The following is a 16852-nucleotide window of genomic DNA, read 5'->3' on the forward strand; positions in this document are numbered from 1 at the left end:
TCAGGATCGAGAGGCTTGTGAAGCACAAAGGAGTAAAACACAAACATGTTATGAGGGTAATCACATTAAAAAAAAACATCATTAACAACAAAAAGAGGACACAGTCTATTTGGGGTATTGACAAATTTATTTGCACCAATAAGCCAAAAATCACAGGTTTAGCAGAACTATTCATCCAAATGGTATAAAAAAAAAAATGAAATGCAGCACACAATTAACTGTTAGCTAATAAATATAAAATTGCTCATGATTCACTATAAAATATTGCTTCTAGGGTCTACAAGCTAAACTCCGTGACTTGAGGATAAGAGCAGTGACTGAGCAGAGTGGTCTGTAAGTTCAACAGGTTACAGGTTGTGAGCCTGACAGATGTTCAGAGAGTCTCTTAACATCAGGTCACGCAGACGCCACAGTGCATCCACCATGGTGGTGTGGGCTCCTTTGCTCTTCAGCCAGTGAGCTGGCAGCCGACTCTCTTGTTCTTTGGTCAGGTGAGAATCTCGCCTTTGCGCTGTTAATGGAAATGCATATTTCTCCTTAAGTGTGATTATTCAAAAGGCAAATAATGTTCACTATTGCCTTTGAAAGCAAACAAAAACAAAGATATGCACACACTCAAACTGGTAAACATGCTGGGAAATAACAATTTGGGCTTAATGCAAAAATTAAGGCAACACAGTCAACATTTTAGAAATATATTCCTATCATGTAAGGCCAGCATCACATATGGGGAAAAAAAGTATTGTGTAAGCTCCTGCTTGAATGCCTCAGAGCTAATTAGGCTGATTGGAAGGAGGTCAGCAACATGACTGGCTCTAAAATAAGCTCCCCATAGAGGTCAAATCTTTGAAAGGTGGAACAATTCATAATATCGTCAATGTAAAATGTAAAAAAAAAAAAAAAGAAAGGATTTGTGGATTTCATCATCTACAGTGCATCGGAAGCTATCATTTAGCTATTTCCCCTAAATGTACCCATGAAAGGGTTGATACGGGTAGCATGTAATCATTTACAATTACTGATAAGCAGAAATATCACTTATCAGTAAATAGCACTGGAGAGTAGCTGATTTTTTTTCTTGGTTGAAAGAACTTTATAAAAGTTATACTATAGTAAAAATATGAATAGGTTAAACACACAATACAAAATGAAAGCATTTGTATGAGATTATTAACATATTAAAAGTGTGCCATTTAAGTGTGTTGGTCAATAAGACAGGGAAAAAAAACTGCTCCGTTAATTAAATGTTGCCCATTTGAACCCATATGAAGGAAAGCTGGCAGCAATGTAGGACTGAAAGAAGTTACCATACTTATAATCACAACTCTTCTCATTAAGACATGACTGAATCTGATAATTCTAATTGAACTTTTCATTTAAAATATTGTTTTTACTGTGCGTCTTTCCCCACTCTCTCTCCCCTCCTGATTTCATACATGTTGACCTCTAATCAGGAACCTAACCTAAGTTACCATGGCGCTCTACCCCGGTAGGATGTGATCCACCTTCGTTGCACTGAAAACCCAGTGTCAACCCTCAAGTTTCTCAGACAAGCCGAAACCCTGCTTTGTATTACAGGAATCTGGTCCTCTCAGTTTTCCAACCTCTTACAGAGGGGTGTTAATTATGTTGCTTTAATTTTTGTGACAATGACTTAGACATAATTTTAACATAAGAAAAAAAACTTCAGCGCAAAATACGGTCTTTACAGTTGTTGCAATAACTCTTCAGAGCTTAAAAATACAAAAATGTTAAAAAAAATAAATAAAAAAAAAAGCAGTGATGGAGAGTTTTCTAGAAATAAAAGTAAAAACAAAGAACCTACCTTTGAGTGCTTGGTCCCACTTGCTAACAGTGCTGGAGTCTGAATTTAAGCCCTCTATGTACTTCAGGTAGGCCTCTGAGTGAAGCACCCTCTGAGTCTTTGGTGGTGGAGCCACAAACATGGGAGTGGTGGGCTGCAAATGTGAGGGTTGGCCTAACTGTCCTTGTCCAGGGTAGGGTGGAGGAGCATGCTGTCCTGGGCTAAACATCCCAGGCTAAGGTCACACAATGACAACATTTTGTTAGCATGTAGATGATACATAGAATGCATAATTTAAATTATCATTATGATTGTCATTATTTGCAAAAAAAAAAAAAAATAAATAAAAAAAATAGGCCTATATATACACTTGCTAGTAAAACTGAAGCAGGTGATGTCTGATTATGCAGGAAACAAAACAAAATCCATATTTTCTTGTACAGTTAAAAACACCAATATAAACTATATAGAAATATGAAGTAACACCTATACAGCCAGGGTTTTTCTGCACTCAGGCTCACCTGCTGAATAAAGTTTCCTTGTGCAGGACTTCCCGCCATGCCATTCATACCAGTGCCCATCATCCCTGTTGTAAATGATAATATTTAGCTTGTGTGCATTTTGTAACTGTGGTAAACTCTTGTTTTTGTTCATTTTATGTTAAGCTTTATAATGACTCATGGAAATGTTAGTTTTTTTAACTACCAGTTGAACGTTAGTGGTTTGGTATCAGTTTTGCATGCATTCCATGTGTGAATTTCATATATTTGTTTGTATATTTTAAGTGTGAAATGTGAGAGCACTTTAGAAGAGACTGCTTTGACTGCTCAGTGTGTAGATCAGGCTTTGCAGCCTGTGGACCAGGTAAACCCCCTCCAGCAGGAGAGACACGACTGGATGTGACTGAGCAGGTGCGGCTAGGACAGTGGCCCTTACCCTGATGAGGCATGCCAGGGTACCCGGGCATACCTTGCTGGAGATGGTGAGGAGGCAGGTGAGGACCCCCTGTAGGGTGAGGTGGCATTGGGGCCACACTCAGCAAACCCTCATGGGGGCCCTGCATTGGCATGTAAGGTGGACCGTAAGCTCCCATCATGCCTTTGGGAAAAGTGTGAGGAGAGGACAACATATCCATGCATAAGTGACATGCAGCTGACACCAAAATAACATGCACTACTACTGCACACAGTGGCCCCTTTCACACAAGTACCTTAAACCACAACTGCTCTTAATTTAAAAGTTTTCGCATGTCTACAGACTTTCTACCATTCATGCAACTACATTTTTTCCTCATTTGTGAGCTCTGAACGGGAAAGATGACCATATGGGAGATAAAATTCCACCACTGTGTGAAATGTTGTTGTTAGCATGGGAATTCCTGAGATAAGATCACAGTGACCTTAGACCACTGAAATCTAGTCAGCTCATTCTTGCACTGATTACATTTCCAAAAAAAGAAACATTGACCTCCAGCCCCACATGGTCATTGGCAAAGATAAATAGACACAGTTGATGGTTGATATTGAAGGTTTCGTGTGAAAGGGGCAGACAATACATATGGGTTTGAGAATGTTAGCAAAACAAGCATGAATGGGAAATGAAATATTAACAAAAGGCATTCATAGTTAAAAAATAATATTCATGCAATTCATGTCATGCAATATAAAATATGAAGGTTGATGACAAAACTACAAACAAATAGCAGCAAATAAAGAGGAAAAACTGCAATAACAACATCGTTTTGAGATAAACTTCTTTTCAAGTGTTAGAAAATTACAGGATTACTGTCTTTAATTCAGTCCAGCCTCATTTTTCCTGCTGTCAAACACTCGTGCTGTCTCTGAGAGGGGTTACCTGACACAGGTGTCATGGTCTGGTTTATCATTCCCATAGTGCTAGGCGAAGGTACCACCCCCATCAGTGCCCCTACAGGGGTACCTGCTCTTGGGGAAGCTTGCTTCTGAGGTGGCCTCTCACGCTCTTGCTGTTCCACTATTTTGGCTGCACGCTCTGAAACATCCAAAGATGTGATTTATTTATTTATTTTTGGTTTTGCTAGCACAAGTTTAAATAGATTCATATTTGTATTCATTTAATTATTTTATCTGACCTTCATACTCTGCCTTCTTGGAAGCTTCGAGGTTCCTCCACTCGGTGCCTACCAGTCGACTCAGCTCCCCGAATGAAAAGTCTGGGTGACGAGCTTTTATCACTGCTCTCATTTCACTGCTGAAGAGGATATAACCACTCATGTTGATCTTTCTCTTGGCCCCTTCCTTCTTTGACAAGCCTTTAACCTTAGGAGTGGTCTAAATGGAAAAGCAAAGACACAAGTTTATATATAAAAAAACAACAACAACAACATTTTCAAACAAGGAACAGATGGTTTAAAAAAATTAGACCTGCGAGGGTGTGTATGGCATGACGTCCATGTCGTTTGTAAGTGGGGTTTGCATCTGAGGCAAAGAAGGTGTCTCTGGAGCTTCCTCATCCTCATCCATGTCTTCCATGTCATCATCTGCATCCTCCATATCTGCCAGTTTAACCTCAAGCTCATCTATCTTCTTGTCCAAAATTGGTGATGCTTCCTTCTGTGGCACTATTAATTTTCTACATGGAATAAAATAAGCAGACATCATAGCACCTCAGTGCTAATCATTAAATTTAAATCAGAATCATAGAGAGCATAAAAGATGGCTGTGGCTTCATGTCTGAAAAGAGAAGCCTGTGTGCCTCAAAGCTAACGTTCTACTCAATTCCCAGCAGGGGGCCACTTCACCGGTGCAGTTTCAGGTCATCCTGAGTAAAACATAAAGTCCATTATGATCGTTATTCATGTCAAAAACGAGAATCAGCCAATGAGATCAGATCCGCCCCTCACTCATCAGCTCCAGTTTTACAGGAACAGCTTTACTGAATGGGGCAAAATAGAGTGAGTTCAATCCCCACACAGTGCTCAGAGGTTTGGTTTGGTTAGTTTTAAGGTTGATCCAAAAGGTTGGACTGTTTTCTAAATACAGGTGTAGTCAGTTAATTTCAATATCAAGCACAAAAAAAAGCTTATTGGCAACTTCCTGTTGGCTACATCCATCCTTTATACCATCTATGATCCTAATAAGTGCTCTGTTTAACCAACAGACCTGAAGTAGTAGATCTCATCCTCGACCACTTTGGAAGAGTACGAGAAGCGTTTCAGACCCTTGAACTTTTTCATCATCTTCTCACTCTCAATGTAACGGCTCTCGCACAGCAGTACATCGTCTTCTGAAAGCTCGGTGGGTCTGCATGACAGGTAGTCCTTAAAGGAAGACACTACACATTTGCCTGGAGAGCAGACAGGCAGAATAAAAGATTAGAAAAGACTGCTGATGAAAAACTTGTTCTGAGGTGACTCAAATGTAGAAAATTATAGCTTTAATGTTCATTTAAACTTTCTGGGAAATGCACTTTTGTCTGTCTTATCTAAGACTATTTCTCAAGTCTATGAGGTTGCCATTTAACCAATTTGTTTTCTGCTAGAAAAACAAAATTATTTTTTTCTTTAGTGCACAATTCATTTAAACGCATTACACGAGAAGTGAATGAGCTGACTCAAGAAATCTTTGGGAAGTTTTCAAAATCATACCTATGACACAAGTCATGGGCAGCGTCTCCTCCAAATGACTCAGAAACACCTCCCTCTTGTAAAACATCTTCGTGGGCTCGTGCTCCGTTTCTTCAGGGTGAATGAAGATGGGTCCAAAGAAGAATGTAGTTCCATTCTGTTGCCACAGCTTCTCTATCCTATAGCCCAGCACAGGAAGTCATGTTACTAACAGCTAATAACTCCATCTTATCTAAACACCACCAATCAACACATCAGGCCCTATTTCAAAAAGTGTCTATGTAGCATAATATATGTCAACCAACCTGGCAACCCTAGGTTTTGATAATCCATGAGACTGAATGTAAACACAGTCTCCCACTTTAAACCACATGTTTTTGTAGCATAACTGTTCATAGTACTGGCAGCCGGGCTCAGCTCCACTCATCTCCGTAGGGACATCCTCTCTCTCCTAAATGAACACAGACAGAGGATTCAGGGGTTTATTATATGGAAAAACAATCAACAGGCTCCTTATCAGTGTGCTAATAGTTTATGAGTTAATTGCTTTCCAATTAACGCCAACTGGCCAACTGTTTCGTTTTTTTGGAGTAGTGAACATAGGGCGGGGAGGGTAAAGCTGGGCTGGCTTTTTATATCTATATATCTCTATAGATATAGAGAGATATAATAATAATAATAATAACGGATTGCATTTATATAGTGCATTTCGAGACCCTCGAAGCACTTAACAATTCCACTATTCATTCACTCTCACATTCACACAATGGTGGAGGGAAGCTACAGTTGTAGCCACAGCTGCCCTGGAGCAGACTGACAGAAGCGAGGCTGCCATATCGCTCCATCGGCCATCGGTGTCTTGCCCAAGGACACAACGACCAAGACAGACAGATCGAACCGGCAACCTTCTGGTTACAAGATGAGCTTCCCAACCCCCTGAACCACGGTCGCCCTGATAAATATATATATATATATATATATATATATATATATATATATATATCTATATCTATATAGATATATATTCATATTCTTCTAAAAGCAACATTATATGTGTTCAAAGCCTAGAATATACAATCTCACCTTACCTTCTCTACAAAGCCATTGACTGTATATGCCACCGGTTTTTCCTGGTCAGGCTTCACAAACATTGAGGCTACACGAACAACAGGAAGAGGCGCCTCCCGAGGGACTAATTTAAAGGAACTCTCCGGCATGGCCCAAATCTTGATCTTTTTGAAAAACTTGTTCCTGGCAGTGTAGCGGGATTCACATACATAAACGTCCTCAGGTCTGAAGCCCTCGGGTTGCATTTTGAAATAATCCTACAGAAAGATTCGTAATTAGACAATGGACTTTTGGCAGCTTAAATTAAACCATTTTCAATATGTGGTTCACTTTCTCACCTTCACAAAAATGACCACACATTTGCCCAAAACCTTACTGATGGACACTTTGTTGTAGTAGTCACTCTTGAAGACTTCTTTTTCCAGAAACTTGCGTGTGGCCAAGTGAAAGGTTTCACTGGGTCTGTAGAACCAGCAGCCATAGAGCCACTTCTCACCTGCATATATAAAACACAATCTGTTTTTAGCAAAATATACTGACTAAATGGAAACAAAATCAAGATGTTGAATCAGCTAACTTGCAGAAACAGAAATATTTAAAATCATGATATAATTCTATAATTCTTCCTATAATTTTCAAGTTAGGCTACCTGCTTCATCCTCCCAAAGACGTTCTATACAGACAATGTGGGGCTGGAGGTTTGGTTCTGACGGCTCCACATAGACGAAGTCCCCCACGTGGTAGGTACTGTTTTCAAATCTGCAGTCTTGACTGTACACATGCTCTGGCTTTGACTGCCACGCCTCTCCCGCCAGGTCCTCTGGCTTCTCGTCTTCTTAAGGTGAGAAACATGTCATGATTCAACCACAACCACATTTAATATTCTTCACACCTCCTGCATGTCTTCTATAACTTTACACACCTTGGTTTTCATCCTCATCCTTCTTTTGTTTGTCCTCTTCAATCTCTTTGGGAATTTTCTCCCTCTTTTCCTGGTCTACGTCACTGTGGAGGTGTTTTAATGTGTAGTTGAGTGCAACGGACAGTAAAATCTCGCCATTCTTGCACAGCTCATCCCTGATTTTGATGAAAAACTGTTGTAGCTCCACTGCATCCTCAAATATCTCAGAGTCAGTCCTGCCAACGTGAAAAACATTCGTCATAAGAAAACACTGGCACACATTTGAGTTGTATCACCTAGCAAAGCAAGTAAAAACAGGACTCATTTATTAGGAAGAGCCACATATTTAACAATAAACATTGATTTTCTTACAATAAAATTGATTACACTTAAGGCATATAAATTTTTTTAAATTTCAATTTCAAAGTAAATATGTACCAGTATATGCACCATATCACTAATTTCTCCTGAAGAGCAGCACACAAACAAAATGTTTGATCTTTGCAAAATAGAAAATATAACATGGGCAATGTTTCAAGGTAAAAATGTTCTAACCACTTAGCATTGTCAGAAGTTTATTTATGTTGTGAACACCTATTTTCATTTGCCATTTCTCTGGTTTTTGAAGCCTTGGTGAACCGCTCAAAGCAAATGCACTTTACTTTAATGGATAAACAATTAAAGAAAAAAAATTTTTTTAATACACCAAGCTCATTTTATAATAAGTTTCCATACCTGTGTAACCTTCTTGCCTTCTCTAGCACTTCAAACATGTGTTCCTGGAAGACATCGAGTCTCCTGTAGCGACCGCGCTCCACATTCATTCTGATGACATCAAAATTAAGCGGCGGCTTTTCAGGGGCAGCTGGATCCACAGCAGGAATCTCAGCCAGTGAGTCACTATAGCAGCGACCCTCTTCATCCTGGTGACCCATCACGGATACAAACAGGTTCCTGATCAGTTCTCGCACCAGAAGACCCACAGCTGGAGGACCAAACTCCTCCCCTCCCTCTTGCTGTTTCCGTGTCTCCAACAACACTCGGTGCAACACTAAAGCATCCCGATAAATCAGAGACTCAGGCTCGTTGTATATGCAGGCATTATTGAACATCAAAGCAAAGTCCTCCACCAGGGCGTCGACATCTTGGTAACGGCCTGCAGCCATGTGGCTTCGCACACGTTCCATGTCGATTGGTCTCTTGATTGTAGCGTAGTAGTCAGGCAACTCGGCACGAGAGGGTAGACGGAGGAAGATTGTGCTTAGGCGTCGACCTCGGCGGTCAGTGAAGTTTCGCACAGCATCATACAGCTCATTTAACCTCTGCTGAAGAGGGGTGAGGTATTTGGACTTCTTTGGAGAAACACCACTCTTTCCTTATCATAAAAAAAATGTATGTTAGTTTTAAAAAGCTTTAAAAAAAGAAAAAAAATGTGAAACAGAAGCTAAAAAGAGCCAGAAAACAAAAGAACAATACAGCTCAAACTGTCCGAAATACTTAAAAATTCCTTTCTTGTTCTTTTTTTTTAAAGTTGATTTTTTTAACATTTTTGCGCTATTAGATAGTCACAGCAGATACAGACAAGAAGCAGAAGAATAATATGCAGCTACAGTCCGACTGGCTGGGAAATGAAACAACTCATTACTAATGGCATTTGTTCACATACTGTACAAGCCCAACCACTAAGCCATGTAGCTTTCCAGCCAGCCCTGATTTCCACAGCTGCTGTTTTAAGTGTACATGAGAGACAGGCAGCGTTTTGGCCGATAATAATTTAAGAGGAACAACTATATAGTAGGTCACCCCCTTCCCCCCCAAAAAAGTGCAAAGAAGTAGTTCGACAAATTAATTTTTAAAAATTAAAGACTAACCAATTAGTGCAGGGGTGTCAAACTCAAATACACAGTGGGCCAAAATTCAAAACTGGAACAAGGTCGCAGGCTAACATTAATATTTACTGAAAAAAAAATCTTCCTCCAGATTTAAGAATGAATCTCTTCTTATGGACTCAAACAAGTTTTGCTGAAAAACTGAATATGGAACAAGCAAAGCTTAATACTAAACAATATATATATTGGCTGTATAATACCAGTAGGCCAGCTCTAATAATAATTTGGTATGGCTTCGCAGGCCAAATGTAATTAGGCTGCGGGCCAAATTTGGCCAGAGTTTGTCACCTATGAATTAGTGAAAAACAGGTCAAGGATACACAGACCTCAGTGTTATTACATGGTAATATTTTACAAGTGCAGAAGTATTTTCAACCAACATGCACAAGCATTCCCACTTACTTAGTTTCAGTTTGGGAGATCCCACATCCTCCTCCTCAGGTGGAGGACCCATCTCCTTGCGCTTATCTTTCAGTATCTTTTCCAAAATGTCAGCATCATTATATACCTACATAAACCAGAAATTGGGGATTCAGAAGACTTAAAATCGTTATAAATTTGACTATAAGAAAAATTAAAGTTTTATCACAGAAGGAGTCAAAGTCCCAACCTGAGATCCCTCTTCGTTGTAATGCCGGGCATTGCGGAACATTAGCTTCATGTCTTCCATCAGAGCTTCCTCTGTGGCATAGCGCTCATTGCGAATGTTATGTTCAATTGTTTTCAGGTCCATCGGTTCAAGGATGACGTTATAGTAGTCAGGGTAATCCTTCTTGGATGGTTTAACCATAAAGAGATCACACAGACGTCGATTTGTGCCTGCCTCCCTGGCCTCGGTCACGGCAGCATAAAAGGCTTTCATTCGGTTCTTTTTCACGTTTTTTTTGTGGCTGGACAAAAATTAAAAATAGATAAAAGTATGACAACACTGAGACATTGAGAAAACATAAAAAAAAATTATAAACAATGTTTGCAATTTTAATACTTTATATTTCAAAAGCACTAGTATCAATAGAAATAGTAATACCTTTTTCTCTTAACGCTCCCTGCATCAGAAGACAGAATGCTGTCCCCATCTTCATCATCTCTCCTTAGAAGTTCCCTCTTTTTTGCCTACACAGAACAGGCAGACGGGTACATGGCCTTGCCTATTATTATCCATTATCTACAGTCTGCTTCAAATATTCTGCTTTTATAATGTGCTCTTTGACTTTTAAATGTACAGGTAAAACTGTTTTAAGCACAACCTGACAGAATGATTGACAAGGTGCTACCTGCATGATCTGCTGAAGCCTGAAAGCCCGTTTATAGATGCTTGAGTTAGGCATGTTGTAGCGCTTTGCGTTCTCAAACATCAGATTGAGGTCAGCCTCAATTTGTTCCACGCTTTCATACTCGCCATTCTTCATCTTTGCCCTAAGAAGGAGAAAGAAAAAACTTTTTTAAACTTCCCCCAGAAATGTAATTTGGTAGGAAAAGGGTTCATTTTTAAATACCAAGAATATCTGGTTCTTGCCTGATTTGCTGGAGGGAAATGGGTTGTTTTATCTGCTGATAATAGTCGGGGTATTCCCTGCGAGAGGGCAGCTGCTGAAAGGGTTCAGAGAACATCTGGCCCTGGTTATTTCTGGCACCCCTCACAGCTTCGTACAGTTGGAAGATTGGGTTGCTCATCTCCATACTTGAACTCTGACTCTCAGCTTCTGACTCTCCCTCATCATAGCATACAGAACCTGCAAACATCGACAACACAAAGTGTTACTTTTTTTCTGCACAGCCACAAAGTAAATTTGTCTGCTACATGAACTGATAAGAATTACCTGAGAGCACAGGATCGTCCTCACTCTCAGAGCCATACTGTAGAGCTACGCTGACACCAGAAATTCGATCTCCCTGACCAGACCTGCGATTTCTAAATAGTAACACAAGATACACAATTCACCATATATATCTTAAAGGTATGAGATTTTTCTGTTGGTATAACAAGCAGATTTGATTTGACAAAAAGACAACGCTAAGAGCAAGGTTATACTGTTGTTTAATACCTGATACGAAGACTAGATTTAGTAGGTTCTGCGTGCTCAAGCTCTGTCTTACGTTGGATGAAGACTTTCTTTATGGTGTTGGCGTCCTATAGAATAAAAGAGCAATTGTTAATATTCAGAGTATTAAAACTCATAAAGAAGAAAACTGAGAAAAGGACTTTTACCTTAAAAACCTGAGATCCTGGCTCATTGTAAGTTTTAGCATTTTTGGTCATCAGTTCAACATCCTTGGCCATAGCATTGACATTTTTATAGTATCCAATCTATGCAAATTAAATTACATTTTGATGGTTAGAAATGCAACACACTGAAGCTGTAAAATTAACAAATGGTTAAAGGTCAGGAAGCAAAATGACTACCTGTATTCTTTGAGCGATTGTTCTCAGATCTATCGGCTCCTTTATAATGGCATAGTAGTCTGGGTAATGCTAAAAAAGAAAGAACAATTCTATAACGGACTGGAGTTGGTACACAAAACCACAAACACAGGAAAACAACTGGACTTTACACTCCTAAAGTGCCTTGAATAAAAAACCTATATGTAAGAAAATCGCAAAGTGAAGCTTTGTTCAACCTGTCTTATATTATTATGCTTTGTGTGAAGAACAGTTAATCAATTTCAAGTGCAACTTACCACTTTGGAAGGCAATTTCTGGAACAGTTCACTGACCAGACGCCCTGAGGGATCAGCATGTGATACTATAGCCTCCAAAAGTTGCTCCAGCACTTCCTTCAAACTTCCAGCTGAAGTCTAAAAGACAAATATGTATAAATAAGTTCTGACCCCACACAGTGGTTCTATTTATTCATAATACAAAGGCAATATCCTGAAACAGATTTTAATATTTTTAAATTATTTTTAAATTCAATAAAGAAATATGAACCCTTTGTTATTATTGAGCTAATAACTGGCAATCATACACACGGGGCAACTCAGTCTTACATGTAATGAGGACTTACCTCCTCTTCAGTTGCCATTCCTGGGTTATCCATATCATCGCCATCTTCATCATCCTCATCTCTGTCTCCAGGTTGCACAAACTCATTCCTTGTTTGAAAATACACTTCCCAAAGCTTGCATGCAGCTTGATACTCCTCACTGTCCCTCTGAATCATTAAACATGAGGCAAAATAAACAATCGCATAAGGTTTACATTGGGAAATGCATACCTAAGTAAAAGCTTATATAATGAAGCTGAAGTAATAGTGTATTTATTATAACCTTAGAGGCTACCTGTAGGAATAAAGAAAGCACTGTCGTTCTCCAAAACCTACCTTGTAGAATGATCTGGCATTGTTGAACAGGAGCTGAAAATCTGCAGTAAGCTGCTCAACATCATTATAATCCTCAGACTTCAGTTTATACTGAATCTTCGTCATATCAATTGGCTGGGACACCACTTCGTAATAATCAGGCTGATTCCTGAAAAAGGAAAAAAAAAAAAACAGGCTAATTGAAACACTTTCACATTATCCAACATTATTCATTCATTTTAAGTGTGAAAACATTTCTTTTTTTTTCCTGCATATTTGTCACATTAACACATTTCACATCAATTTAATTTTAAAAATAGGCATAATAACATAAAATAAATATATAATAATCAGAGTAAATACAAAATTCAGTTTTTACATGAAAATGTCATTTATTAAGGGGAAAAAACTGTCCAAACCCATCTCTGGCCCTGTGTGTGAATCAAGAAATTATGGGGAGAAATTTGGCTCAAAAGGGTTGCAAATGCCAATCAAATAATCCACAAGCATAACTAATTCTTGCAAATGTGCACAACGAGTACAATGATCAGTATTTATTCAGGTTTGGATGTATGAATGTGTAAAATTGTTTTACATGTGGTCAGAGTGCTTTGTATTTGTGTGTGGATTAAAACACGTTTGTGAGTCCTCAAACGTTACACACAAATCATTGCACACATTTGTAAATGTTAGTTTATGCTTGTGGATCATATTTTAGGCACTTTTGAGGTAAATTTCTCTCCGTAAGTAGTCAATCAAACTGAACCAAAGTGAGTAGGAAAAGATGTCAAAAACCAACATTTCATGCCACAAACTAAACAAACAGATGAAAAACAAAGTCACTGACATCTATCAGTCTGAAAAGAGTTACAAAAGCATTTCTAAGGTTTTGAAAATCTAGCAAACAACAGTGAGAGTCATTATCCACGAATGGCAAAAACTTGGAAGAGCATTGAACCTTCCTCGGAGTTGCTGGCCTACCAATATTACTTAGAGAAACAACTCATCCAGGAAGTCACAAGTTCATGATGAGTTCATGATTCAACAATAGAAAAGAGACTGCAAAAATGGCATCCATGGGAGAATTCCAAGGTGGAAACCATTGCTGTATAAAAAGAACATACAGGGAGTGCAGAATTATTAGGCAAGTTGTATTTTTGAGGAATAATTTTATTAATGAACAACAACCGTGTTCTCAATGAACCCAAAAAACTCATTAATATCAAAGCTGAATGTTTTTGGAAGTAGTTTTTAGTTTGTTTTTAGTTTTAGCTATTTTAGGGGGATATCTGTGTGTGCAGGTGACTATTACTGTGCATAATTATTAGGCAACTTAACAAAAAACAAATATATACCCATTTCAATTATTTATTTTTACCAGTGAAACCAATATAACATCTCCACATTCACAAATATACATTTCTGACATTCAAAAACAAAACAAAAACAAATCAGCGACCAATATAGCCACCTTTCTTTGCAAGGACACTCAAAAGCCTGCCATCCATGGATTCTGTCAGTGTTTTGATCTGTTCACCATCAACATTGCGTGCAGCAGCAACCACAGCCTCCCAGACACTGTTCAGAGAGGTGTACTGTTTTCCCTCCTTGTAAATCTCACATTTGATGATGGACCACAGGTTCTCAATGGGGTTCAGATCAGGTGAACAAGGAGGCCATGTCATTAGTTTTTCTTCTTTTATACCCTTTCTTGCCAGCCACGCTGTGGAGTACTTGGACGCGTGTGATGGAGCATTGTCCTGCATGAAAATCATGTTTTTCTTGAAGGATGCAGACTTCTTCCTGTACCACTGCTTGAAGAAGGTGTCTTCCAGAAACTGGCAGTAGGACTGGGAGTTGAGCTTGACTCCATCCTCAACCCGAAAAGGCCCCACAAGCTCATCTTTGATGATACCAGCCCAAACCAGTACTCCACCTCCACCTTGCTGGCGTCTGAGTCGGACTGGAGCTCTCTGCCCTTTACCAATCCAGCCACGGGCCCATCCATCTGGCCCATCAAGACTCACTCTCATTTCATCAGTCCATAAAACCTTAGAAAAATCAGTCTTGAGATATTTCTTGGCCCAGTCTTGACGTTTCAACTTGTGTGTCTTGTTCAGTGGTGGTCGTCTTTCAGCCTTTCTTACCTTGGCCATGTCTCTGAGTATTGCACACCTTGTGCTTTTGGGCACTCCAGCGATGTTGAAATATGGCCAAACTGGTGGCAAGTGGCATCTTGGCAGCTGCACGCTTGACTTTTCTCAGTTCATGGGCAGTTATTTTGCGCCTTGGTTTTTCCACACGCTTCTTGCGACCCTGTTGACTATTTTGAATGAAACGCTTGATTGTTCGATGATCACGCTTCAGAAGCTTTGCAATTTTGAGACTGCTGCATCCCTCTGCAAGATATCTCACTATTTTTGACTTTTCTGAGCCTGTCAAGTCCTTCTTTTGACCCATTTTGCCAAAGGAAAGGACGTTGCCTAATAATTATGCACACCTGATATAGGGTGTTGATGTCATTAGACCACACCCCTTCTCATTACAGAGATGCACATCACCTAATATGCTTAATTGGTAGTAGGCTTTCGAGCTTATACAGCTTGGAGTAAGACAACATGCATGAAGAGGATGAAGTGGACAAAATACTCATTTGCCTAATAATTCTGCACTCCCTGTAAAGGCTCACATTTACCAAAAAACATCTTGACAATCCCCGAGACGTTTGGGAACACTTGATTGCGTTTCCCACAGCTTGCAGCTAACCGTTGCTGCCAAGGGTGGCACAACCAGGTTTTAATTTTTTTTTTTTTTTTTTTTACAATATTCAAAGTTAAATTCGTGTTTTAACAAAGGGTGACCAGTTATTTTTTTCTAACCTTCTTCCCCATAATAAATGAAATCTTCATTTTTTTATTTACTCAGGCTTTCTTTACCTAATATTAAATATCAAACAATGTAATTGTGACAGATATTTAAAAAGAATAAAACAACAAAGGGGTAAATACTTTTTTCATAGCAATGTCCATTATTCCATATATTCAGTACACATTTTGTGTGTTTGTCTTTTGCAGCTTCTAAACATTACTATGTAGGTAAGCTTTAGCTTTTCTGCAAAGATTACCCTAACTCCTCTTCAGTATTGTAATATCAAACAGATACAGTACCTCCTCTTTGGCACCCTTTGGAAGACTTCACTAAGCTGCCTCCCTTGATCATCCTTGTAGTCTCTGATAGTGTTGAACAATTCATGGCATACAGCAATCTAAGAGGGGGGAAAAGCTTTTGAAACTCCAATATACTTTTACTATGGTTTCAAAGGCACGTACCGACCACATCGGCCTTGCTAAAGTCAGGTCATGTAAAATACACACACACACACACAGGCGCATTTACCGTATCCACAGGAGGAACATTGGAGACTCTTTTTCTTTTTCTGCCACTTCCAGGAGTAGAGGAAGAGACATCATCGAGGTCTCCCCCTCCGCTCACACTGCTGGAGGGAGAAGTAGCTCGTCTCCGCTTGGAGCTCGCTGACATCGCTGGCTGGTTAAACAACAGGCTAGCCCACGGCTACAAGCACAGAGAAAAAATAATAACGCCACTGTAAATTTATTTTCAAGCAACTTAGTATAAAAAGGACAGTCGGTTTTTTATTCATTTATAAAGTCTAAAATGGGAAGTAGTACTTAATCAGATAACGTTAGCGTCGCTTGGATGTATGAAACAAAGCAAACAAACGAGCTGCAGTTAGCATGCTACTGCAACACGAGTAAATTAAAAACGATAAAGTTCTCCCCCAATAAAATACGCGCAAGCTGGGGGAAAAAATAACAAATAATTTAAATTTCAAAAACAAGTCTTACCAAAATCTCAGAAAAGTTAGCCGTAATTCCCTGAGCAAAAATGTTTAGCGGCTAGCCAGTGTTGTTTGAAAACTCCTGCCCGGATGTTGAGGTTGTGTTTGGAAGGCAGAGGCAAACGTGCCAACCGAGGCAGTGCTGACCCCTAGAGTCTAGGTGTAATACTGCACCGTGTACTATATTCAACGAACATTTTTACAGTAATATGATTCATTGATTGACTGATTTCTATTTCACGCCGATTTAAATCACAGGCCATACATTTATATGAATCAACACTGAAATACTAAAAGAAAATTCATATGTATCAAGTTGTTTTTCATAGTGGAGCTTCTGGAAGCATTACATAACAAGAAGCACATTCATGGGAAACAAATAACATTTAAAACAATCACAGAATTTATATTAAAAAAATTGAATAAAA

At 39.1% G+C, this 16852-nt stretch overlaps 1 protein-coding gene across 3 annotated transcripts; it reads right to left on the minus strand.

The window, feature by feature from the left end:
- Window positions 1–108: 108 nt before the first annotated feature.
- pbrm1l (polybromo 1, like) lies at window positions 109–16554 on the minus strand. 3 transcript variants are annotated; one of them, XM_084928875.1, is made up of 30 exons: window positions 16432–16554; window positions 15962–16138; window positions 15733–15830; window positions 12587–12734; window positions 12272–12418; window positions 11946–12062; window positions 11671–11739; window positions 11476–11574; window positions 11312–11397; window positions 11087–11178; window positions 10783–10999; window positions 10541–10682; window positions 10294–10379; window positions 9877–10156; window positions 9669–9774; window positions 8113–8752; window positions 7399–7613; window positions 7126–7308; window positions 6815–6972; window positions 6497–6733; window positions 5714–5859; window positions 5430–5587; window positions 4945–5128; window positions 4207–4414; window positions 3915–4113; window positions 3659–3814; window positions 2741–2902; window positions 2326–2390; window positions 1826–2039; window positions 109–511 (listed from the first exon to the last, which is right to left on the minus strand). In XM_084928875.1, the coding sequence occupies exons 2-30, from the start codon at window positions 16103–16105 to the stop codon at window positions 348–350; spliced, it is 4920 nt and encodes a 1639-aa protein (XP_084785001.1). In that variant the 5' UTR covers window positions 16106–16138; window positions 16432–16554; the 3' UTR covers window positions 109–347. The 3 variants fall into 3 exon arrangements, with proteins under 3 accessions (XP_084785001.1, XP_084785000.1, XP_084785002.1); XM_084928874.1 differs by having other exon boundaries at window positions 7126–7311; XM_084928876.1 differs by lacking the exon at window positions 2741–2902.
- Window positions 16555–16852: the final 298 nt, after the last annotated feature.

Source organism: Perissodus microlepis, chromosome 5, assembly GCF_051167445.1.
Source record: "Perissodus microlepis isolate ML-2025 ecotype Zambia chromosome 5, ASM5116744v1, whole genome shotgun sequence".
Taxonomy (NCBI): Eukaryota; Metazoa; Chordata; class Actinopteri; order Cichliformes; family Cichlidae; genus Perissodus; species Perissodus microlepis.